Source organism: Tyto alba, unplaced genomic scaffold, assembly GCF_018691265.1.
Source record: "Tyto alba isolate M040663 unplaced genomic scaffold, T.alba_DEE_v4.0 Super-Scaffold_17, whole genome shotgun sequence".
NCBI classification, from domain to species: domain Eukaryota; kingdom Metazoa; phylum Chordata; class Aves; order Strigiformes; family Tytonidae; genus Tyto; species Tyto alba.
Genome location: NW_024881279.1, coordinates 13,996,170 through 14,022,172, shown reverse-complemented (window position 1 = coordinate 14,022,172; position 26,003 = coordinate 13,996,170). Strand labels below are relative to the sequence as shown.

Sequence of the window (26,003 nt, the reverse complement as noted above, 5' to 3'; positions counted from 1 at the left end):
ATAATTTTTATAGATTACATTCCTTTGCTTATGTGCGCAAAGCGACCTCAGAGTCTTACTGTGGCCAGTTTCAACCCACACCTCGGGGGTGCACTGTCACACGTGTGGTTGCTGCCATCGTGCCAGAACTCCTCAGCAATCTTTCAGGGTTTCCTCAGTTCCTTCTCTTTCAAAATACCCAATTGATGCCCCTGTACCTCAGCTGGCATTTAATGTTCTCATAGGTTTGACTGGGGAACCTCTGCCCCGTCAGCGGCCCTGCAGACATTCTCTCTGCCACCTGCCGCTGGGCGCGGTGAGGCCAGGGCAGTCGAACGGGGCCGCCGCGGCTGCACTGTAGCCGCCACCGATATGGCGGCCCCGGCGCGACGTGCTGAAGATGGCGGGCGCGGCGCCGCACTCAAGATGTCGGCAGCACAGCCCCACCCCCTGCTGCCCTCAAGATGGCGGCGGGACGGGGCGTCCCGGCTCCCGCCCTCGGCCGGCGCCGGAAGCGGCGCCGGAAACGAGGCGGCGCTGGCGGAAGGGGAAGGCGCAGGAAGCGGCGGCCGGGGTTAACCCTCCCCCCGCGGCCACAATAAGAGGGCGGCGCTGAGGGGCAGGTGAGGAGCTGCGGGCTGGTGGCGGGGGGCTGAGCCGGCGGGGCGCGGAGAGGAGACCCGGCGGCTGATGCCCTTCCCCCCGCCCTCTCGCGGCGGGTGGGCCCGCTGTCCCGCTTCGCCGGCTGGGGCTGTCGTTGCCCAGCACCGGGGCCTTGGGGCGTCCCGGCCTGGGGCCGGTGGGGGCCGTTCCCCGGCGTGACAGGCCCCGAGGAACGCTGCTCTCCGTCTCGCTGCTGCGGGGGAGAGGGGGAAGCCCCGAGCCGCCGCGTTATGGGCGGCTGCCGCCACCGACCGCCGCCACCGACCCCCACCCCCTCCTGACTGAGGGCACGGCGGCGGTTGGGCTGGCTGCAGCGGAGAGGGCTGTGGGGAAACATGCTTTTATATCGCTTATCTAAGCAAAAGTAAACTTGCTTTGTTTTGGTCTTTTTTTGTTTCTTTGTTGGTTTGTTTTTTTATTCTCCCAGTAAGGAAACACCCGTCTTAAGTTAGTGCTTGCCAGACTGTCCCTAGGTGTTCTCTCACCATTTTTCTCTAAAGCAGTCGTTTCTGCGGGGTGGCACGGGTCTCACCGTGGGTTTGTAAGCTTTTTAACCTCAGTGTAGTAGGTGCCAACCAAGAAGAGAACACATCGAGCTCTTGTTTCATATGACAACTCTCGTGAGTTAGTTGAGTTGGGGAGAGCAAAACTCTGTCAGATTTATTAAACACCTGAAGGCTTTTGTTTTGGTGGGGTTTTTGTTGGTGTTTAGGTTTTTTTTTTTTTTTTTTTTTTTTTTAAATGGGGTCAGCTTTCTAATGTAGAATGAAATGCTAAAGCTGCACACATTAGCTCAAAATAGTATCGAGTGGAGCATGTATTTTGTAGAAACTGCTGCCTGGTAAGAGGTCATTCTTTTTCCCCTTTATTTAATGACAGGAGACAAACTAAGCTACAGTCCAAACTCAGAGGGCAGGTTGTACACATTGTGTTTAAATCTTAAAGGATCCTTTCAGACTTTTTCCCTACACATGGGCCTGTTTGTTAATATATTTCTCTTACCTTACATCACAGTCCTTTTAATACTGTCCTTTAAATAGTGCTGTATTGTAGTACTCCATGTGTCTACATCAATCTGGAATTTTTTTACATTGTATCCTGCCCTCTGCTCAAATTGAGTCATCTGATGACATTCACTGGGAACCCATAATACTTGTTTTCATTGGAATCCAATCTCCTAAGTAGTTTGAAGTCAATTTGGGGCTTCATGAAGTTGAACAACATTACAGCGCAGTATTACAAGCATACTAAAGCCTTCCAGTGTGCACCGAAAAGAGTAGTATGTATACAGAAAATAAACTCTTTGTCTTCAGCTTTGGCTGGCAAAATCCCAGCCAGTCCTAAGTAGTAGAGAGAGATCTTTCATGCTACTCACAGGCAGAAGGTGCTAATTTTGTTATTTTAATATCACCATTTTAAATAAAATTAACTATGACAGCATGCAGTTGTTAATTTAAAATCTGTATGAAAATGTGTGAAAGCACATTTTTTCAATAATTAGATCACAGGGAAGCTATATTTCAAATTTAGTGCCAGCATATAAATAATTTGTGTTGGAGAAGACAGTTTTTCTTTCTTGTTGCCATGAGGTACTTTGTTTTTCTTTTTAGTTGCCATTTCCACATAATGTGAAGCAAACACTGTGGTATATTTACATCACGGTGAATGCCATAATAGATGCATCTCTGATAACTTTTCCCATATCTGTCTTGTCTTTTTTTTTTTTTTTTAAGTTATTCCTCCTCATCCACTGAATTTTGGTATTCAACCTGTTAAACAGGTTTACTGAGTTAATGATGCTTTACCCTACTTACCATAAAGCATTCCTCAGCTAAATAGCAGTAGTGAAGACATTTCTCATGCCATTCATCTGCATGAGGTGTTAACTCAGTTATTGGAATGTTAACATCAAGTTCATACTTAGTTACTTATTTGTTACTTCTTGTAATTGATTTGTATGTTTTTAAATGAAACATTATTATTTCAGTCCTCCTGTGCCTCTGTGTGTGCTGCAGGAACAGTGTATACACACAGGCATTGATTCAGTAAAGGGAAAAAAGAGAGGGTATCCTGCATGTTGCTGCTGAGGCAAGGTCTTTCAGTTTTTCTGGGACTTTGATCTTCAACTAAGCAACCTGAATATTTTATTTGGTATTCTAACCTCTAAGAAGAGCTAGTTTGAGGACCTTCAGTAGGGCATTTTTTGGGAAATGATCAGTAGGAATCTTGTTTTTTCTAAAAGGAAAATTATTTATTTTTCTGCTAGACAGAGGCTTTGAACTTTCTTTTTCACTGGAACCTGTCTAGTTGGTATTTGCTTGGTAGTTGGCACAGCTTTCCTGTGATTTGTCTCGATCAACTAGTGTGTGGATGGTATTTCTGAAGACATTTTATTAATGCAGAAGAATTGATCTGTGATTAAACCTGTGGTGATTTTCCTCTTTGTCAATTTCCTGTATCTTAGAGGGACTTTCTAGTTTATCTAATATTGGTCAGGTTATGTCTGAGACCTCATATACTTGCCAAACTTGTTGGAAGAATTTGTCTATTTTTTATTTAACTCCATTCAGCTATACTGGGGCTTGTCTTTATTGGCAGATTTTGATGGGTTTTGGGGTAGATGAAGCTTAACTGGTGTGTCCTTCTCTACTCATTTGTATAACATTGTGAACATTTCCTTTCATCAGGAATCATTACAAATATGGGTCCCCGGCGGAAAAATGTGAAACCATGCTCATTGAACAGAGAAGGCTCTGAGTCTACCAAAGCTGATGAGCCAAAAGATTACATGAACCAACTCTCTCATGAAGTGCTTTGCCACATCTTTAGGTGAGCAGCTTGTCAGAAGTCAATATATTGTTTATTATTATATTGTTTTCTATTTTTTTCCCAATCTTACCTGCATTGATGCTCATGTCACATAGTATTGGGAAAGTATAGATGTACCATGAGTGTACTGGTGGATAAAAAGGGGTGATAAATGCTTTTTCAGTCCCAGAATTCATGTGGATACTTGGAAAATTGAATTATGTGAATGTCATGAATGGTAGAACGAAGAAGAAATAAGTGATTAATGTTGTTCAACAGTGTGTGGTAGCGTGTTTAAATATTGATTTCAGTGCAGAAATGTATCTCAGGTACTACATAGTTGAGGTGCGTGTTTTGAAATTGCTGCATCTGCTTCATAGTGTGCGGAAGGGAACTTGGATGAGTATGTGATCTTTCCAACAGCACAGTCCTTCTCCAAGATGTTCACTAATGCCTTACCAACAAGTTCTTTAAAAACAGTAGCTTTCCAAAGTGTTTGCAAATTGAGCATGACAGTATATAATAGAAAATTAAAGTACCTTTAATTAAACCATGTAGAAACTATTGTGGCAAATGGTTTGGTCAGCAGTATTTATTGGAAAACTAAAGCATCTCTCCATTTTAATATTATATTTGTGCCTTAAATATCCTATATCCAGTGTCAAAAATTGGTGAGTCATTCTGTTTAGCAAAATTTCATACTTTTATTAGAGTTCGGTCTGAGAATTTTGCTTGAATTCATGTTATTAGGTGTTAGAAATACAAATTCGTGTAGACATGCTTGGGGTGTTCTTTGGAAAAAGTTGAAAAGGATCCACCTTTGATAAATCAAAGGGGTGTTTTTTCCTCTCCCAAAGGTACCTTCCCTTACAGGATATCATGTGCATGGAATGCCTGTCCCGGAAGCTGAAGGAAGCAGTTACTCTCTATCTGCGAGTAGTGAAGGTTGTGGATCTATGTGCAGGCCGTTGGTGGGAATACATGCCCACTGGTGAGTAATGCACTCACTCAAGATACAACATTAAAGACATATCAAGCAAAACTGTGTTATTCTGGTATTTATAATGACATAAGCAGGGTAGATTTTCAAAAGCAGTAAAAGGAGCTAGATGTTTAATTCCTTTTGACCTTTGTGAGATTTGGGTGGCTTCCATAAGTATGTGGTTTGGAAAATTTATCTGTGTGTGTGTGCATATATATATATATATATATATGATTTTACTGTAGCAGAAATGGAGATTCTCTGTAGCAATCTGTAAATACAATCTGTGTTTGTCTGATTATTGTAAGGGAGTTAATCGAAGGGTTAATCCAAGAAGAGGCTGTTTGCATGCAGGCAGGAAAAAATACAATGGAATGAGAGAGCAACTCATCTGCCAGCACTTAACAATGTAAGAATAAATAAGTTTGTATGTCACATCTCAAGTCATCTTCAGATCAATAGATAAATTTGCCAACCTAGGTCAACCCTGTGAATATTAGGATTTCTGCTGGATTTGAATTACACTGCTGGGATTTGTTGGGGGAGAGAGCTAAAATGAGTGAGTTCTAAAAGTTAGAGGATCTGCAAAGTTAGATTTATTAGGGCTGATATCAGGTAGACAGTTAGACCTAACCTAAGATAGATGTCAATACAGGTAACTTAATAGTTTAAAATCCTTTTTATGTGTTATTTTGTTAGAAAAAAATAATCCTTTGCTTTAAGAAACTCTTATTTCTTTGAGAATTGTGGGCTGTGTTGTGTAGTGGTGAACTGCATATAATGGATCCAGCTGGGCATTTTTGAGCCATGTAGATAAATGGAATTCCAGGAAAGACAGAGACACAAAGCCTGCAGAGGTGCTTCATCTGAGAAGGGACCAAGTATAGTTAACCCTGTGGCCATGCAACTGCGCTGAAGGAAACCTATAACAAGCCTGCAAAATTCAAGGCAGAAGAGTATGTAGGTCATGATTTCTAGAATCTGAAGGTAGAAGACAAGCTATTGCTTCGCTGAGTACATCTTTTGACACTGTAGTATTTATACTGCCATATAGAGAATAATGTATTTGGCTTTCCCTTTACAGCTAGGTGTCTGCTGTCACACAAATACCAAATCTATTGTTGTCATCTTAGGTTTCACTGATTCCAGTTTCCTAACGCTGCTGAGGAAGATGCCAGACATTGAACAACTTTATGGTCTTCATCCCAGGTATCTTGAAAGACGCAGAGTCCGTGGCCATGAAGCTTTCAGCATTCCTGGAGTTCTAGAGGCTTTGCAGGCCTGTCCAAATCTGCTGGTGAGTGGTTGGACTCAAGAGAGAACCTCGTTCAGCAGTTGAGATGATGCATGTTAACAGAGCAGAAGAAATGTGGCAGGGACTCGTTGTTTACAGGGCTTTGTGTTCAGACCTGGGCTTTGTATTCAGATCTGGCTGTACAGATTAGCAGTTAATTGTGACCATATTTTCAAATGAGTACTATTTTTAGTTACACCAGTGGGAATCACAGGTGCTCTTAAATCCAGAGATAAATTAAAGCTCTGATCCCTCTGCTTTTAAAAAGACAAATCTTCCTACAAACTAAAAGTGAAGTAACACATCACATTATGTATAGTGTGTTATTGAGAAATTGACATGCTTAAGGGGATGTTGTTGTCTGAACTGATGTCAGAGAATTTTCTTTGCTTCCTTTTATCCAGGGTGTTGAGACCTCTCATTTAGAGCTGGTGGAAGCTATTTGGACATACATGCCACAAGTTCACATTTTAGGGAAGTTTCGTAATCGTAATGGTGCTTTTCCAATTCCCCCTGAGAACAAGCTGAAAATTCCTGTAGGAGCTAAAATTCAGACTTTGCACTTAGTAGGTGAGTGAGTTCATGGTGAAGTAGTTGGCTTCAACACAGGTGAATTTAAGGGCTTTGAAACTCTGCAAGGTTGTAATTATTTTTGAAAGAGGGAATTTGGCATGTGGCGTTTTGAAATGTTACTTGCTATATATATGTTAGCAGCTCCAAAGGGCAAATTCTGAAAAGCTGTATTGACAAACTGAGGTTGAAGAACTTGTGTTTAAAATGTTTACAGCTTTTCTCACATGCCACATAGCAAAGAAAAGACTTCTTTTTTAAAGCCAGAATGTTAATTCAAAGAAATTTATCTGAGAGTTTATAGTTTAAAGCTTGTTTAAAAATGTTTGTTTTGTTTATGTCTTATTAGGGGTGAATGTCCCTGAGATTCCTTGTATCCCAATGTTGAGGCACCTTTATTTGAAGTGGGTGAGACTCACCAAACCACAGCCTTTTAAAGATTTCCTTTGTATCAGCTTACGTGCTTTTGTCATGAGGAACTGTGCTGGTAAGAGGGATTCATGTATGGAGGGGATGTTTTAGCATATAGGAAATCTAATTCTGTTGAAGCTGCATAGGCACCAACTGTAAATGGAAATGTTAGAATACAAGGTTCTGAAAACAGTAATTGTTTTATTCATGGTGTTGGATAAAAATGTATTCCTCTCCTGTACATTATTTGGTGCTATGTAGTTCTGTTGACTTCTTGATCTAGATGGATATATGCAGACTTTTTTAAATTCTTTAACATGATGCGTTCAGTGTTGTGTGAACAACCTCCTTCGTTTGTTGATTTGTTGGTTTGTTCTATGTAGGACCCACAAATTCTCTGAAGTATGTTCCCCTAGTGACGGGCCTGGCTTCAGCTCGAAATTTGGAGCATTTAGAATTGGTTCGTGTTCCATTTCTTGGAGGACTTATCCAGCATGTGGTAGAAGATAGCTGGAGATCTGGTATGAACCTTCTTATCCCTCATACTTAAAACAAACAAATAAAAATATTAGCAAATACTGGAGGCACGTGAAGCTTAGCTTTTTTTGTCTGTAGCATATCCTTTCTTGATCATTGTTTTAAAGATATCAAGTTTGGAATTATGGTTATAGTGATAAATATAGCTCTGTGTTAAGTATTGCTTTGATTTCTTCACTGCAATTAACGCTTGACTGATAAGCTAACCTTCCAGTTGCATTTGTAGGTGAGCAGAACTACCAGGGTTGGAGGGGAGTTGGGTGCAAATATGTGTTTTGTTAATTCACTTGTCAAGTCAACACTGGTGGAAATGTGTAAGGCTTAAGGTTGTGATCTGTGACTGAAGTGAAAGAATATTTTTTTTTTTTATTTGCCAGGTGGTTTTAGGAATTTGCACACTATAGTTCTGGGAGCTTGCAAGAATGCACTTGAAGTGGATCTTGGCTACCTCATCATAACTGCTGCACGAAGGTACGGGTCTTTAGATCTTTCTTTTCTCCTTTCTCCTTTTTCAAAATAAGTATCTTAGTAATGAAGTTCAAGAAGTTGAGGAAGCAGAACAGCCTTCAAAAATTTAAGGAATAAATGTTTAAACTTTACATACCAGGAGTATTCTGTGGTTAAAATAACTGGAGTTATATCTGTTTCTGAATCAATTTGTGTTATAAGCTGCTCTCTTAGACTTATATCTGAAAAGTGTGGTGCTGTTAGTCTCACAACTATATTGCTCTATAACTGCCAAATACTGTAAAGATACAACAAATATCCTCTTAATCCTGCCATTGTTGAGAGAATATTTTCATTTTATTATGAGAGGCATCTTCTTGAGTGGTTTCTGTGGCAATTGTGTTTTGGCATGCCTTTTAAAAGAACAATTCTTAATTGCATTCAGGTTGCATGAAGTGCGGATCCAGCCTTCCTTGACCAAAGACGGTGTTTTTTCTGCTTTGAAGATGGCTGAACTGGAATTCCCACAGTTTGAAACTCTTCATCTGGGATATGTTGATGAGTTCTTACTACAGTGTATGATATTTTTTATATGCATAAATGATTTGACACATATAAGGATTAAATAAGTTGATGTGTTTTCAGTCATTTTCTGAGAGTGATTAGAAATACTAATGTACCCGCACCGAGGCTGCTGATCTCATACAGCCAAATATATTTTTCTTCATTTCCTGAAACTCTTACTGAAATTGGAAAAGTCTCAGCTTTATTGAACTGAAGTAATAATCTGATTCATTTTGTGAAATTGGACTAAAATAGGGAGTTAGAAAATCATGCTACAAAAGGCAAGTTTCTGAAATTTACTGCTGTGTTTGCTACTGTCCTTCTCATAGGTAAAATGACGAATGGAGACTTGGTGAAGTATGGCTTGGCTGATGTGGTTGAAAATCCAGGAATTATTACAGATATTGGTATGAAAGCTGTAAATGAAGTTTTTTCTTGCATCAAGTATCTGGTCATTTACAACTGCCCACATCTACATAACCCAAATAATTGGATCACAGGTATTGCACACCTTTGACATTTTAGAGCTATTAAATGAACTGCTGTGATAGTAAAACAAATTTTCTGCTCATAGTACTGCTTGCTCTATTTCTTAGTGAGAACAGTAGGTGATGCCTGGTTTGTAACAATAATGATGCTGGTAACAGTCAGAATGGAGATCCAGAAGATGCCTACTCTCAAATCTGAAAAGGGTGTAATGAAAAGTAGGTGAAAGAGGAATCCTTCAGGAAATGCATCTCTTCTCTTCCACAGATCATTCAAGGTGGACCCGGCTGGTTGATCTAACTCTGGTGCGATGCCATGCAATAAAACTAGATTCTTTTAGTCAGTTCATAGAGTTATTGCCAAGCTTAGAATTTATTTCTCTGGACCAGATGTTCCGTGAACCTCCTAAGGTGAGTCTTTCAGGGAATGGTTTTGCTTTTTTTGTTGCCAGTTCGTTGGAAATATGATGAGCTCCAGCTGTTACGCATTCCTTTATAAGTTGGGATCAATTAAATAGTTTGGTAAATAAATTACTTCAGGTTGCAGTTGCTATTTTCATATGTTAGGGAGAATGATGCTTCTTCTGCAGATGGAAGCAGGGGCAAGGTATGATCTTGTATGTATATGTGACCAGAAAATAAGACTCACATTGATTCTGTGTATCTATTGAGGTCTCTGCTGCTAATCATTTCGTTACTGCTTTTTATATGATTTTTTTTTTCACACTTAGGGATCTGTTTGCAATGCTAAGGGGTTTAGGGGTTTTTATGATTTTGTAGTAGATGAAATTGGGGGTACTGTTCCCCTGTTGCAGTGCTTTCAAAGCCTAGGAATTTTATTTCTTCATGTTATCCCCTCTCCAACACTATAACACAAATCTTTTTAACAGCTGTTGTAGTGTAATCAAAACTCCCTATGTAAAAAAACCTACTTCTTAAAAGTCGTTAATTCTATCTTGAGGCTACTATGTTCTGGGAAGACTGTATAATCTGCTATTTGTATTAATGCAATATGATCTCATAGCAAATTAAATACCATTTTATAAAGTACGATTATATGCTTTGTGGAGTTCCCTTTCATTAGGAGTTTAACAGAGTGTAAGTTTTCTGGGTTGCCAAACTTAAGATAGACCTCTGCAACACATAGCACAAGGAAGTATTAGGGACAATTTATGATTTTTTCACGTGCATATTTTTCTGCCATCCCAGATACTACTGACAATGCTTTTTCTGCTGGCAGTAGGATATGTTGTTGAGATAATGTGTCTGTTTTCAAATCTTAATAGTTGCTCTTCTTTTTCAGGGTTGTGCTCGTGTGGGCCTAAGTGCAGGCACAGGAATTGGTGTCTCATCTGCCCTAGTCAGCAATCAGAATTCCAACAATGACAATGACAACAACAATAACCACCAGAATAACAATAATCCAAACATCCACCACAACAATCACCAACACCCAAATGACCAGAATGAGGAGAATGAGCTGCGGCAAGATGGCCAAGCTGAAGAGCAGCAGATTGCAGCTGAAGGTAATCTCTGATCTTTGTGAACCTTTGCAGGGAGTGATTTTATTTGTGTTGCCACTTATCTAGGTTCCTAGAGAAGATATGAACATACATTCAAATCTTGTTGCTCTTTCAGTTCCTGGTGTATAACTTTATTCTTTCTGAGGGCTGTCTGCACATCTCTGATATCTCTGTGATAAAAGCTATTTTTGTGTTGTATTTAAGAACTGTTACAAGCACATTACAATTCAGTGAAATATGTTAGTACAGATGTTAGCAATGTAGAGTTTGTTTGGTACTCATCTGTGGAAGTGTGAAGTGTTTTCTAGGCTCCTCTGGTCAGGGCTGGGAGTGAATCACAATGCTGGATGGTATATTTTTAAACTTTAAAGGCAGAAGTCATTGGAGGGAATGAATATGTAAATCCTGGTTATGCTGCTCACTGCAGCAGAACAAGACTTGAGGAGGAGTGGAAAATTCGGTAAAAGTAAGCCCCAAAAGTTAGGCTGGGGCCTTGACTACAGAGATGTAGAACAAATCTGTGAGAGACTTTGTGCAACCTAGAGACTCACTGAAGGAATCAAGGCAGCTATTACTTATTTCTTGATGATTCTCTGACTCTTTGTGAATGCTGGTTGACCTCATCTTAATCTTTTCAGCACTGAATGAGATGGAGGAAGTGGCACAGGAGGAAGGGATGGTGGCTGGACAGGGCCAGAATGAGCTCCCGGCTCACAGCCAGGCTGTTGTTCCGATGGAGGTCGATGAAGAGCAAGCAGGTAATTCTGATTTTAAAAGGAAATTACCTTTTGATATCCCCTTCTTGAGGGTTTAAATTTTTCAGTATAAGTCTGATTTTGGATATGTTTTTTTCAGCTGGGTTGTCTGGTTTGGAAAAATGATGCTTGCATGACTTACTGCTGTGAAGAAATTTATTCTGTTTTAAAGTCTGTTTTACAGTCCCCGGTTTTCTTTTGCATAGGGAGTAAAATAGCTCAATCTTAAAGCCTTATTTTTATGCCCAGAATAATAAAAGACTTAGAAAGCTTGAATGAGCTTGTCATGTTCCTGTGTTGGGTTAATGGCCTTACTTCTTTCACTGCAGTATGTGGATTGTTTTTCTTTTTTTTTTTTTTTTCCAAGCCAGAACAACTTGTTTCAGTGTTAATTTAATTTGCATTAGTGGCATAAGGCAGTCTTGTTTTCTGTTATAGCCACTATTTGCTGGACAACGTAATTTTCTACTAAATATACCAAAAGCATGAAATAACATATACATATGCTGGATCTGTACACTTCGAGATCACTCCTGAAAAGGTTATTTAACTTCATGTTCATTTCTTGTGTTATTCACAGGCAGTTATGTCATTGTGCTTGGCTAATGCCTTCAGTTAGTGGCCAAGAGAGGTAACTAACAAAGCACATTTATACGGAAGCTTGATAATTCATACTTCTCCTTCCTTCTTCTAGTGGGATTTAGAAGGATAACTGTAGATGTTCTGATCGACATTTCTGTGTTTGTTTTGGAGGTTTCAGGGACTGCTTATAATATGTAGTTCTGCAGTTTAAACCTTCAAGCTGTTCTGAAGATGAGAAACATTACAGAAAACCTGTCTTTTGTTTTACATTGTGACATTCTTCCCCTTCCAAACTAGAATGATTTAATGCTGAATTGCAGTGTTTTGCTCTTCTTGGACTTGGATTTTAATGAGGGAGCCACAGAATGGGTGGCTAAATTTAATCAAATTCATCGCTTGACATTTTTTAAAGCAGTTCTAAAAGTTCTTCAGCCCTTTAAACCATGCTTGGCTTATTTTTACATGAACTGTTGGCATTTTTCTACTGTTTTCAGGACCAAGTGGCATTCAGCCTGTTGTAAAAGCAGCACCTATTACTGTCCATGATTCAGACAGTGAGGATGAGGAAGAAAACATGGGGACTTCAAGAGCCTGCATATCTAACAGCATTACACAGAACTACTCAGACGGAGAAGAGAAAAGCAGAGATCCAGTGGAAACTAGAGAATCTTCAGGTGTGGAACAGATGGGTTCTGGGCACTGTTAAGCAAAATTTCTTCTTAAGCTTCGGTCTCTCCATCTTGTTCAGTTTTATTTCTAGGTTTGTAACAGCCATTCCTGCTTGTTTGCCCCCTACTCTTTTCTTCCTGTTATAAATGTAGAAAGAAGGTGTAAGGACACGTATTTCTGAACTCAAATCACATACTTGCTGTACAAAACCACAGAAATAGTGGTGTTGCACTGCTTTGCATGCAGAAACCTGCAGGTCATCTTTTGGATTTCCAAGTTCACAGAATTTATCATGTCTGTGAAGCCAAATTTGCAGCTATGTTGTCTGTACAATTCATCTGTCAAAAGTGTCACTGCTGAAACAAAATGTGACTGTTGGGGCAAATACATGATAGTTATAGTCATGTTTGTTCATGGGGGCCCTGTGGGAGTATCCGGAAGGGGACACTTTAAGATCAACTTTACTTTGATGGCAGCTTTAGAGGTTAGTTAGAATTCTCAGGGTGATGTTCAGTACTGTCTTCCTCACTTCTGAACTGCACTTGGTATTATAATGTGTGTATATATGTTAGTAGTAGTAGTAATAGCATATATGTTGCTATGACTCATTCAGAGTCAGAGGCCTAGAACTTGATGGTAGTATGACAACTGTAGAGAGACATAGAAAAAGACATTCCATGTCTTTTGAGTTTACAGCTATAAGCTGCACATCTGTGGCATTACATCTGGGTCTTGAGTTTTGATGCCATATGACATACGGCCTTTCCAGCAACTGATGACATGCTATTTCCTGTAGTTTGTATTCTAAGTGAAGTAGTTTCATGCATACGAAGGAGAGGAGATGGTCTAAGTTGAACTGTGATCTAGAAGTAATTGACAGATGAAGTGCATACAGTATTAAGCCTTAATGAATATTTAGCTAAGCAGTTAACATAAAAATCCTTCCTTGTGAAGGACTGAGAAATGTACCAGCTTAATTCCTCCAAAGCCTGGGACATATCAAAGCTGTAATGGATCAAGTATCTTCCTGTTGTGACTAGCATACTCCCTCCACATCAGCCCCCCTGTCATTTCAACAAAACTGGTTGTTTCAACTTGGAAATCTGTGGAGTGCTGTGCATGTGGCATAGGTGTGAGCTCTGGTTTGGAACCTGTGTTTGGAGACAATCTGCATAAACTTTTGTGGTGCCAATAATGTTTTTTTCAGGCTTTGTTTAGTGTAGTAAGCTGAGAGGTTTAAGACAGTAGACACTAAGTTCTAATTGTGATTTGTACACTATTCACTATGGGTTTTTTTATTCATCTATATACTGAGACTACTGTTACGTATTGACACCACTTTCTATACCCAGGAGGGGGAGCTAAGCATTGATATTTAAAGCATAAAGTTTAGTCCTATCTATGTTATTATTTAATTTCTCATACTTATTCCTTATATTTAAGAAAACAGAAGCCTTTTATGAGTGTGTTTCTCATATTTTTGTGCTTTGGTGTTTTAACCAGTTAGCTGCTTTGTGAAAATATCAGCCTCTCTGATAAATATGTATCTCATTTATTGACAAACACTCCAGCACATCACTACAAAAATAGCTGCAGGACATTACAGAGATTCAGCAACTGCTAGAAATATTATTAATTCCTGTAACACGTGAATAGCAGCATGGTCCTGACAAGATTTGTCATTGGCCTCTAGGCTGTCTTCTGTTTTAAGTAGTCTCTAGCAGAGTAGCACTCAGCATTTATTTAAACTGTGTGTTAGTTTGTGTCATTGTTCTCTCTCGCTTAACTCTTACAGTGAGTGGTAAAGGCAAGACACCACTACGGAAGAGATGTAGTGCCAGCCAAGTGGGCCAAACAAAGCAGTTCCATACCGAGGAAAGCAGCTGTGAGAAAGGTTGTCAAGTAACAAGTGAGCAGATTAAAGCAGACATGAAAGCAGCAAGTGACATGCCTGAAAGGAACAAAAGCAAAGATTCTTACCCAGGTTGCAGTAATGCTACAGGATCAACGGGAACATCCAGCTCCTGCAGTGCTGTTTCTCCTAGTCCGGACTGTGCAGAGGCAGCGAATAGCCACTCTGGTGGCACCAGTCCAGGAATTGGAGATGAGTCCAGGCAGTGCGTCTGCTCGCCTTGTAAAAGTGAAGGTTCCAGTGAGAGGGACACTGAGGAGAGCTCTGTTTATTCCAGGTGTTCTTGCTACAAGCCACAGGACACACAACAGAGGACTAGTGGGTGTTGTGATGGGGAATGCCCATCCACAAGTGGAGTCTGCAGGAACGGACCGAACAGCACTGGGTCAGGTTTTGCACTTAGAACTCTGCCAAACTGTGGGCCTCCGGGAGAGACAAGTGATGAGAGGACTAGTGGGAGTGTCTGTGGGCCTGCCAGTGAGGAGGAGAGCATGGGCTCACAGCGAAGGGGCTGTGAGATGGATTATAAAGAAGAGTATCCTCGTCGACCAGTAACAAGAGCTAGAAGCAAGCTGTCCCATGTCCCCCTGGTGGCAGAGTCAGGTATGACCTATATGCATATATTAATTTCTGAGTAAACTACTGTGCTGGCATGAGACAGTATTGAACAACTGCAACACCCACAGATAATATTGAAGTTAAATGTGAAGTTTATCACTTAATAATTTAAAACTAAGTGATTTGTCAAAGGGTCAGAATATCGGTGGAACAGAAATGGCTGACTTCACTGCCATAGCCACAGATAATAACAGATCTCTCTGAAAGAGTGCCAGTGACTTTTTTTCTCCATGCAGGTATTTCTGTATGGGTTATCCATACATACTGAACAGTGTTTGATTTACTCATTTGAAAACCAAATGCATCTTCTTTTGACAGCTTCTCTCTTCCTGTGAAGGCTGTTAGTCATTGAAACATAAGACTGTCTACCCCATTAAAATTCTCTCTTTAAAAGGAAGAAGACAGCAGGTATGCTCAGATATTAGCAAGAAGGCAAAAGTTAATAACTGATACTTTATCAGTCAATAAAGCAAGCCATAATTATAACTGAGCCAAGCTTGTACACCTGCATATTGGATTCTACTTCCATGCATATTGGATTCTACTTCCAAGTGTATAAGGCGTGGTGATCAAACGTGTTGAAAATTGTCTTTTTATTAAATAGGTTCATGCTTCACATCAGATAAAACAAACAAAACAATAAAATAAAAGCAAAATCCTGAAGGGCTGGAATGAAGCCAGAAATGTTGTGAGAAAATAGGTGCAAGAGGGTAACTTGCTGTTTCTTCCAAATATACTTGCTTTCCAAAATAATCATCTTAGTCTGGCATAACATACTTTATAATTACCTCACATATCCAGGATTCTTTGCTGAGAATATCTGTCAAGTAAAATGAAACGTGCTAGTTACAAAACTGTATGTGTTGGAAGTAGAAAAGATGGCTAGCAAATTTGTATCTCTGCTAACATGGAAATCTAAACACAGTACGTTCTAGTGTCTTTCCACTTTAACTTAATGTTCCCAAATGTTAATGAAACCTAAATCACCTCAGATATTGTTCTGTAGCTAGATGCATCTCAGATTGAAGAAATGATCTTGCTATTAAATTTAAAATGTCTGTTTTCTGCCTTGCTCCATTATGACTAGGAATTAGTCTACAAAAATCAAAAGAAAATAGTTCTTCTCTATCTTTATCCATTACCAAAACATGAAGTGAAGTCAGTCAGATCTAAGTATTAAATTAGGGTATCTTTCTGAAAATATCTCTGTTTTCATGTTTCAGTTTTAGGGAAAAAGATCTGTTCTGCTCATGGAGAAAAATGTCTTAGTATTTCCTATATTTAGCCTACACAAGTCAGAAGTGTTTTCACAGCTCCAGTTATGTGTACGTCTTTATGCACCTATTTTCCTCTTTGAAGCATCAGATATTAGCTGGTGCTTGAGGCAGAGTATGAAACATGATGTGTCATTTTTATCTTTTCAATCTGTTTAAAACAAGACAGTGAGGCTTCTTCTGCCTGGCTGTTACAGTGCTTTTCTTCACTAGGATAGGATATACAATTCATTAGCGTATAACCTGAAAATGCTTTGTTACAGAGATGGAAATGGTTTTCTATAAATAGTCTAAAAATGTGCCTTGAATCTAATTGCTTTCTATTATTCTAGCATCAGTTATATTGTGGTTTTTGGCTTCTGTAACAAACCTATCTTTGATAGTAGAAGTATTTTATTTTCTCTTAAATTATTTACTCATATTAACCAGTGGAACAAGTGAAATATTAAAGAAATTTTAAAAGCATTATCACAGAATAACTGGCTAAGGGATGAGTCAAGTGTGTAATTTTGATTTTTACTTCAGAAAAATGTAAACTGCACTTTTTCTTGTAGAAAATGAGAGGGGTTTTAAGCTTGTTTTAGTTTGTAGTGAAGCAAGCTTTTCACATTTTAAAATGCATGTTATGTTACTTGGCCTTGGGCTATATCTTGAACAGTTCAATACAAAATTGGAAAGTTTTTCCTATAATATAGCTAGGAAGTATGTCACTATCAGTAGATACTCTAGAACTGTCAAAAAAATTCCCTGGAGATGATGATTCATGGGTGCCACAAGGTGAGTACTTAGTATTACATCTTTCAACCCGTGGACCCCCTAAAGGAGCAGCCTGAATTCTGGAGCTCGTAGACCCACTGAGTGTCACTTGTTAATTAGTAGTTTACATGTATTAGTGGAATTTGATGATGTTAAATAGGAAAAGAGATCTTTTTTTTAATGTTAATGGTAGTATAGCTTGGAGTAGTTCATACATAATCCCTAATATTTTGCACTTCTATCTTGATTGTGAATCTTTGTGAACATGGCATATGTTTTACCAAAAAAGTCAAAGCTTAATTTTAGTAAAATAATTTCTTAGTTTGATCTGTTAAGCGCAGAAAATGAATTCTAGGGCATTTTTTTTTCTCTTAATGTAGAAAGTAGGGGTGGTCATCTGTCATAATTTCTTTTCAAAGCCTCATCTTTTAAATCAGACAGGAGTTTGATGTCACTGGCAAATGAAATGGGATTAAGCAGCAGCTTGGGAACATCATAGTATTTTATACCTGGGCGTCCTTTGCAATATTAGGAAAAACAGTGACGGTTATAAAGAGCAGACTTTTAAGCAGTTTGAGATTATTTCTACTATTTAAAACATTAAAGCTATTTTGGTTCATGTATTTGTCAAGAACGTTCTGTTTGCTGCAGAGAACCAAGTGTAACCTAACAATTCATCTTCTCTTCTTTTCTTGGCTTTGCATCTTTCTGTGATGTTGAACTTGCAGGTTCAGCATTCCTGTGTTTTCATCTATAAATGGCCAACCCCTCTGCCTTAAGTTATTTCGTATGAATGATTCTGAGCAACAAACCTGAAAGTGTTTTTTGTGCAAGGAAAAGAGATACAGTTGGTTTTAAGCCAGACAGGTATTTTGATCTGCTTATGTAAGAAATGTACGTAAGAAAAATTTCAGCTAGGAAATGCCTCTATTGTTATCCTGAAATGTAAACAGAAGAAAGATTTTTCTGGTTTTCTGTTTACAGAGGTGGCTAAGCCAAAGCCACGGCAAACCACAAAGCGGAAAAGGACAGCTGACAAGTCCACAAGTACAAGTGACCCAGTTATTGAAGATGATCATGTTCAAGTAAGGTCTTTTTCTTCACTTGCTACAAGTTTATCAACAACGGATGCACATGAGCAATGATGTAATTCTACAAGCTTGTCTTTCATGTAGAGCCATATGAGTTATAACTGATGTTGCTGCTCTCCTTGGTTTTAACCATATACAGGATATTTCTGTTGGGTGCAGTGATACTCTGACTGGCCTGAGAAGAGCAAAGTACAAGCTAATGCTAAACTTGAAGTTTGTCAGATGCTCATGGTTATAATGGTACATAAACTCCTGCCTTCCCACAGTGTTCTTGATGTTCAGGGAAAAAAAATATTCTTTGGCATTTATTTTTTAAATGACAGCATAGGCTACAGCTGTTAAAAGAAACAAGGGATAAGTAATTACCTCTGGATATAGTAACTCAGCTGTTACTTTGCAGGCTGGAAGTTCTCTTAGTGTATACCTAACATGAGTTAATTCTTCTGCAGTAAAGATCAGTCATGGGAGGAGAAATTGCAACATCTGGCTTCACTGTATTGAGGCTGTTTACCCAAGGCTCACGTTCTAGCTGAACATGAGATTGCTTCCGAGGGTTACTCTGAACATCTAACTTAAGCTTCTCTTCTGAGCTGTGCTGTAGAGGAACCTGCCTGTGTTCATTTTCCCCTCTCTGTCCAGTGAAGAACTTGGCCTCACTGATTTAAGATAGGTTTTTTGAATGTGTCCCATAATATTTTTCTGGTTACTGAGATGCATTACAGCTTTTGTAATCATCATAAAAGGTATTTTGGGGTACAAGATTTTTCTTAAAATATGCCATTTTGAAAGAACACTATCGTGAGTTTTTAATTAATTTTTAGCTATTTAGTATTGTTACAAGAAACAGCTTAGATTGCTTGAACTGAAAGAAGCTATTGCAGAATGCTTCTTTTTTCTCTTTATGTGTGTTTACTTTGTTTTAATAGAACTTTGTTTACTCTTCTTTATATAATCGGTCAGCTTAATCCTTGGGCTGCTAAATTTTGCTAGAATTTTAGTGATAAAATTTTGAAAAATTCAGATAAAAACCCCTAAAATATGCTTTTTTATTACATTCACCCTGTGCTCATGCTATTGGAAATGATTCTGCTTGAACTTCATGCATGCTGTATTTTTCTAACACTGATAGCGGACATAGAGAATTAAGTAAGTTATATATATAATTTTCAACCCTCCATGTGACATTTCCTCTGAGATAGTGCTGGTAAAATACATTGGTATGGGAAGTTCAAACTATGATTCACTGCCATACCTTCTTTCTGTTTAAACAGCTGTTACTGTCCAGAATTGTCTTTTTTGTCATTGTGGTTGAAAAACAGAAATTAGAAAATTTCATGACAGATGATACTTGGGCTTTTTGATGAAAGTTGTGCTTTCTAATATGACTCCTCTTTTAATCTTGTGAAGTTGTTCTGTTTTCTGTGATGTTGCTGATCAGCAGGAAGTCTTTTTTTTTCTCCTTGCCATCAGTAGCCTAGTCATCTCAAAGACCTTCTGTGAACAGAAGCTGTATTATATTGATCAGTATCCAGTTAATGTCTTTCTGTGTCTGGTGGTGTCTTTTAAAATTCAGTTTATAATAACTTTTTTCTTTGTTTTTACCCTGTCATAGATTATTTCTTTTTTAAAAATTTTTACCAGGTACTGACTTTGAAATCTAAAAACCTTGTTGGAATCACCTTGACCAATTGTGGAATAACAGATTTGGTACTGAAAGACTGTCCTAAAATGATGTTCATACATGGTATGTAGTTAATGTCATGTGTACCTCCTCCATCTGGCATTTTTAGAAATTTCTGAAAGAATTAAAATCAGTCCACTGCTTATGTTGTATCCATCAGCTGCTTTGCTATGTCAGTCTGATGCTCAGAACAGCAAATATGACTGCTTCTCAGTTTGAATGCCTCTTTAGTTATAGTTGTAATAGGTTTAATAAAGATTAATATCTAAGAATCAACAGATGAAATTATATGACAGTTAGGAAGATGAGATGATTATTGAAGAGTGATAATACAATTATTGGAAGTTGATGAAAGGAGTTTGAGTACCTTGTTTTTTCTCTCATTTCTTCTTCCTTCCATAGATTATTTAGCTGACATGATGATACTTTCCTCCTTGACATGATAAAAATCTGGTTTAAATTATGGCACTTAAACTGCATTAGAATCACATGCAAGGGTGTATGATTAGTCCTGTATTGAAGCATTGGGTTTTTTACTGTTTTCTGCAACTTCTATACTAAATAACACTTTTTCTTCTGAAATGAGGTATCTCTACTTAGCAGAGAATGAAGAAATCATTTCTTTATTCCAGAATACTTCTCAGAACATACATTAACTTTGAACTAAATTTTGATTACAGGAGCAGTGTTACTAGAAAGGAGATAGCTTTATTTTACATTGTGTGTCTTCATAATACTCTCTATTTGATCTGATTTTGAAGTCTGGTTTTCAGTGGCAGTCCACAGACCATTTCAGGGGGCTTTGTGAAAGGAAACAAAGGGAGAAAAAGGTTTTGTTAGATTAAATTTGACATGGAATTTTAAAAGGACTCTTCTTACAAGTGCACAAATTTAAAAGTTTGATCATAATGTGGAAGAAATGAACAGCTAGTCTGTTTCTTCAATATACTTCAGTTGCCAGCTGTCCAAACTACTTCAGTAATTGTCTGTTGCAAATATTACGTTTGCTGCCTTTTGAAACAGTCAGCCTTGAAAATATCTGACAGGAGGTTCATAAGGTTTTTTAAGTATTATATTTATTTTCTTTTAATAACTTTGTTTGCTGATTTATAGCTACAAGGTGCCGCGTATTGAAACACTTAAAAGTAGAAAATGCACCAGTTGTCAATCGGTTTGACTATGCCCAGTGCAAGAAGTTAAACATGGATCAGGTTCTGGATCAGATTCTCAGGATGCCACCAGAAAGAAACCGGATCATTTATCTTCGTCCAATGCAGCAGGTACACAACCAACTTTCATTTAATCATGAATAGATCTGAAGTTCTGCCTGTATTCTTTCATCTCTTGGCTTCATGTGTTTTTCAATTAATGCAAGAAATGTAGATGCTATAATAACACAACTCTGAGCATCTTGATTATTAAAACTTTAGCCCATCAAGACTTCTATTGCAGAATCTGGAACTTGGATGATACTGAAATTTAGGACTTAATGTTACCATGTCCAATATTCATTGCATTAGAAGATGTAAAAAATCATGATGGATTGAATTAATTCCAAACTGAGTAACTAGAAGTAACTGTAAGAACCTAGATGCTACTAAGTAGCTTGTAGTTATGTATTAACGAAGCATGACATAAGCATAGATTCTGAAATCTTTAACCCATGTCCTATTAGATTTAGTAACAGCAGTTAGTGTTTTGAATGCCACTTTGCTGAAAGCTGCATCCTCTTTTTATGCTAAACGGTGTTGCAAGACAGTTGTGGTAATGGGAGCCACCCTTTCCTCCCTGCACATTACGTGTGGGAGGTGTAAGTACTGACATTTAGTTGAATTGTTGAGGTCATCGGACAAGTAATTAAGAGGGCTTAATTTAAGATCTGGAATGGTTTTTTTGACTTTATTACTCTAACCAGAGCATTCTGTATTATACTGTGATGCTCCTTCTGTCATGCAAAGTAATGCTTTTTCTGGCTCAGTTTGCCTGACCAACGAGGGAAGGCTGATTTGATATAAAAGCCAGCTTTTCTTTGAAACTAGCTCTCTTGCTTTAGCTCTTAGAGGACAGTGGTAAGACTATTAGTTAAAAACCAAAACAAAACAAACAAACCAACCAGAAACCAAACCCAAAAGAATAACAACAAAAAACAACCCCTCCCCCTAAGCCAGAGACAAATTCCGAGAAAGTGAATGTAGTTTAGACCATTATGTAATTTTATGAATGATTACTTACATACTGGAGTTGTGAAACACATCAGAAAACAGACAATTTCCATCAAATTCCACTACTCACGAAGATTCATTGACAAAGCTGCACTAGGAAAGTTTTACTCTGCTTAATCATATATTTGATTATGTATGCTGTTAAAATTTCATTTACTGGACATGATCCCCCAGAATTTGGGGAATTTGATAGATGTCTGCTCTTGACTCTTGTCGTGGAAATCATATCTCTTTGTTTCTCTTGGTTACAAGTCCTTGTTTGCTGCCTCTCACAGGTTGACACATTGACTCTTGAGCAGAAGATATTTAGTGGCCCTTATCCGTACCACATTTGCATAATTCATGAATTCAGTAACCCACCTAATGTCCGCAATAAAGTGCGCATTCGGAGCTGGATGGACACAATCGCAAATATCAACCAGTGAGTACTTGCCCTTCAGTAACTTTACAGAAAAGGTGTCCAATCCTGATTCAACAGCTACAGCTTCAGTTGAAGACTGTAGACTTACTGTATTCTGTTAGCCAAATTAAAAAAAAAAGGTTTGTTGACTAATGAAGGTTAAATTCTAGATCATCCAATGTAGAATTTCAGTGTCAAGATGTATCTAATACAAAACTTTGATTAAATATACTGAACCGTGTGCAAAATACTGTAGAATTCTCCAGTTCTATTCCATCCAGCTGTAATGCAATTGAACATTGAAGTAGTCGGGGTGGCTGAGGAATATCTTTGAATCTGAAAGCAAATTTATTTTATTAAAAAACAGAAAGACTGATTTACTCCAAGAAAAAATGTTAATTTCTGGGGAAGATGATGTGCAATCAATGTCAGCTCCTTACTGAGGATCAAAAATTCCCAGCAGCAGGGAATTGTATACAGTGGCTCTCATCCAATTGTTTTAAACAGTGGTTTTGTTGTCCTGGTTTTTCATTAAAATGACTAAGAGAACAGATTTACTTTTGAAGTTTTGTTCAGTTGCAGCTATGTTGAATTGTTCCTTACAGACAGAAAGGTGTGCTTAAAAGATAGCTTAACTGGTTTCTCATTTAAAACATGCGTATTCTCTGTGGTTGCTCTCAAAAGTGAAGGGATTGCATACTGACTTTGTGTGAGGGTCTTAGAAGAGTGTTTTTATGGATTCAGGCTCATTAAAGGAAAGGTTGTGTAATCGGATTTCCCATTTGTTTTTTTCTCTCACACCTTCACATTTCCTATCATTACTGGCTGTAATCTCTTCCTCCTTCTCTCTAGAGAGCTTATTAAATACGAGTTCTTCCCTGAAGCTACACGAACTGATGAAGACGTGAAGAAATACACTAAGTACCCTTGGGGACGAGATATTTACACTCTAGAAGGTGAGTGTTTTTAGAGAGCTGAAAGCTGATGATCAGTTTCTTGCTAAGATAAGTAACTGCATCAAGTTACAAGAGATGTGAATAATAATTCTTGTCAGAAAAATGGAGGACCTTTGGCACAGAGTGGGGGAGTTGAAGTGAGGAGGTGATTTTCCTGCATTAGAGTGACCAATCTGTGGGTTATCAGTGAAGTTTACTTGATGAACAGGGCTGATGCTGCAGGAGTGATGTTGTCCTCTCCATATCTTCATCCTGTCTGTCTTCCAGGCATTGTGGATGGCGCCCCTTACTCCATGATTACGGACTTCCCGTGGTTGAGATCACTGAGAACAGCAGAGCCAAACAGCTATGCTAGATATGACTTTGAGGATGATGAAAGAAGTAAGTAATTTTTTGATGTGTTCAAAAGAACTTTAACTGTTGCTTGGTCCCAAGCTGACAATGCATTCCTTTATTTTTCAGTTTTCTAATTCTCATGCTATTTTTGGTATAAATAACTACTTGTAGCAGTGTGGGGAGCTGGATGGGGAGGGGGTCCAGCAGAGGAGAGGGTTAATACAACAGTGTATCAGCCAGCTGGAGACTCCTAATACTGACAAAATCAGAGGGCCAGTCTGGTGCTTAGCCTAAAAATGTGATGCATTTGTCATATCCAGAAGAGTGAGTGCATTTAAAACACACAAAACTGATGTTGTGATGTGTAGTCCCAGCAGTTTGTGTTCTGTGGAGTTTACTGGCATTACTGCTGAAAGCTCTGCTGGGCTGCTGCCTCTGGCTTTACTTTATGAAAGGTTTTTAAGGTAGGCTGAAGAGAGTCCAGCAAAGAGAAGCAAGACTCTCAGAAACTTGGGAGAAAAGAGGAAAGAACTGGACTTGAAAACTCTGGAACAGAGATGATGTGGGTTAGAGATTAGGATAGATATTCCTCTTCCTGTTTAGGGGCTTGTCTTATAAAATATTATAGTGAGCATTTCCTAGGGTTCAATTAAGAACTTTGCTTGGTAGCAGGAAAAAATACACTCTTCTATTAAACTAGGAAAATCTTGGAATCTCCCTCATTAGAGGTATTCTTAATTGACATCAATTTGGATATTCTTATATAGCTCCAGTTCAAGGGGATGAAGTTCAAGGGGATGAGGAAGAAATCTTTTTTGGCTATACCTCTCTCTGATTTTTTTAATTTATTTTACTTTTATTCTGTTTGAAACTGGTTCATAGACATGATGCTTGTAGTTCAGTATGTAGTCTGAATTATAAAAAATTGATATGTATTTGATTTAAAAGACTAACTAGATTAAGCTATGTTAACGCCTTAAAAAATAAAGACTGCTGCTTTATCATTAACTGCTTTTTTTTATAAAACATTTAAATGATCACTGAGATGGGTAACCCAAAAGCAATGTCAGATATGTCTCAGGGGGTAGGCTTTGTTATGCGCTGGGATTCCCTCCACTCTGACATACACTTTGTATACATTAAATGAGTATTGGAGCAATTAAAGGATTTAAATATGGGGAACGCAGAATACTTTTTCTGCTTGAATAATATTTCTTAAATGTGATTGCTTAATGGAAGATTTTTTCTGTTTGCTTTGTTTTCCAAGACTTACTTAATGCAAAACAGATTTGCTTGTGAATTTCTTTATAGGAAAGATTCTAATTTCTATTTTGATGTGCCTTCCACAGCTACTATTTATGCACCCCGAAGGAAAGGACAATTATCTGCAGACATCTGTATGGAAACAATAGGAGAAGAGATCTCTGAACTGCGCCAGATGAAAAAAGGTGTATTCCAACGTGTGGTGGCTATTTTCATCCATTACTGTGATGTCAATGGTGAACCGGTAGAGGATGATTACATTTGAGTGGATATTCTCCCTAACCCGTCATCTCTTTCTCAATTATGATTGGCACTGCTGGCCAAGAAAGCAGGTGGATTCTTTCCGAATGCAAAGCATTTTCTTGAAACACATACTTTGCAGTTGCTCTCACACAGTTTGGAAAAGAGTGTGTAGTAAATGTATAATGAAAAGTAAAAATTGTATACTAAGATTTGTACATAGAGGAAACAAAAGAAAAACTTCCTAATACTGAGACTTTATTTCATATGTTTATACAATTTAATTTAAATTCCATTTTAATGAAGGCCAATAATTAGGAACAGGGAAGAACATTTTCATTTTTCAGCCCATACAATTCATAGCAGTATTTTTTTTCTTATAAACAGAAATCCCATTTTCTGTGTTCAGAAGAGTCATAAGAGTCTCTTTGAATCTGTGCCTTTTTCTTGAGCATTTAAGAGTCCAGTCTGAGTAAACCTGTTGAGCACAATCTTTGTGTCGTGTGCATTTTTCAAAGGGAGAGAACTATTCTACAGCTGTTCCAAAGAAGGCCAAAAGCAGAAAAAAAGTAGCGAAGTTGGTGATGTGTGGTAGTTTCTAGAGTTTATTAAAAATATTTTCTGGGAAAGAAAAAAAAACACATTTAGCACCTTGGAAACAGAAGATATGTTCCAAAGCATTTTGTACCATTAGATTTCATTTTAATAGTGTATTTGACTGTGTAATATGAAAAAAAAAGTTGCTGATTGTTGATTCCACTCTCTTTAACATAAATCTGCACATACTAACTGGCTGAAAGCTGAATTTTCCCTCAGGACAGGCAGGAAGAGAGATGTGTAATTGCTCAGTTATAGCTGTGCCAGTGCAGGATTCATCTGACGCAACCAGTGAGCTTTCAGGCTGATTCATGCTCACTCATGAATGCAGATTTTCCATACAGTCAGTAAATACTGCTGCTCTTTGGCCCTGAATACTTGTTTTTGT

The 26,003-nt window shown here is 38.3% G+C and overlaps 1 protein-coding gene across 4 annotated transcripts; it reads left to right on the top strand.

Moving 5' to 3' along the window:
- The first annotated feature begins 521 nt into the window (after nt 1–521).
- Nucleotides 522–25,509, top strand: FBXO38 (F-box protein 38). Of its 4 annotated transcripts, XM_042790292.1 has the most exons (22): nt 522–602; nt 3,330–3,471; nt 4,308–4,441; nt 5,566–5,729; nt 6,131–6,296; nt 6,646–6,783; nt 7,091–7,228; nt 7,622–7,715; nt 8,137–8,267; nt 8,585–8,755; nt 9,009–9,151; nt 10,044–10,266; nt 10,902–11,021; nt 12,095–12,274; nt 14,065–14,784; nt 17,814–17,914; nt 19,562–19,664; nt 20,715–20,881; nt 22,099–22,244; nt 23,076–23,179; nt 23,447–23,560; nt 24,865–25,509. In XM_042790292.1, the coding sequence occupies exons 2-22, from the start codon at nt 3,344–3,346 to the stop codon at nt 25,041–25,043; spliced, it is 3,564 nt and encodes a 1,187-aa protein (XP_042646226.1). In that variant the 5' UTR covers nt 522–602; nt 3,330–3,343; the 3' UTR covers nt 25,044–25,509. The 4 variants fall into 4 exon arrangements, with proteins under 4 accessions (XP_042646226.1, XP_032862189.1, XP_032862199.1 ...); XM_033006298.2 differs by lacking the exon at nt 522–602 and having other exon boundaries at nt 3,336–3,471; nt 4,324–4,441; nt 5,642–5,729; XM_033006308.2 differs by lacking the exon at nt 522–602 and having other exon boundaries at nt 3,359–3,471; nt 5,642–5,729.
- Nucleotides 25,510–26,003: the final 494 nt, after the last annotated feature.

Excerpts from the sequence above, each read along its gene's own strand:
- FBXO38 (XM_042790292.1), top strand. The coding sequence starts at position 3,344 with ATGGGTCCCCGGCGGAAAAATGTGAAACCATGCTCATTGAACAGAGAA. Across the intron at positions 8,268-8,584 it reads TGATGAGTTCTTACTACAGT|GTAAAATGACGAATGGAGAC; the intron begins GTATGATATTTT and ends TCCTTCTCATAG. Across the intron at positions 14,785-17,813 it reads CCCCCTGGTGGCAGAGTCAG|AGGTGGCTAAGCCAAAGCCA; the intron begins GTATGACCTATA and ends TTCTGTTTACAG.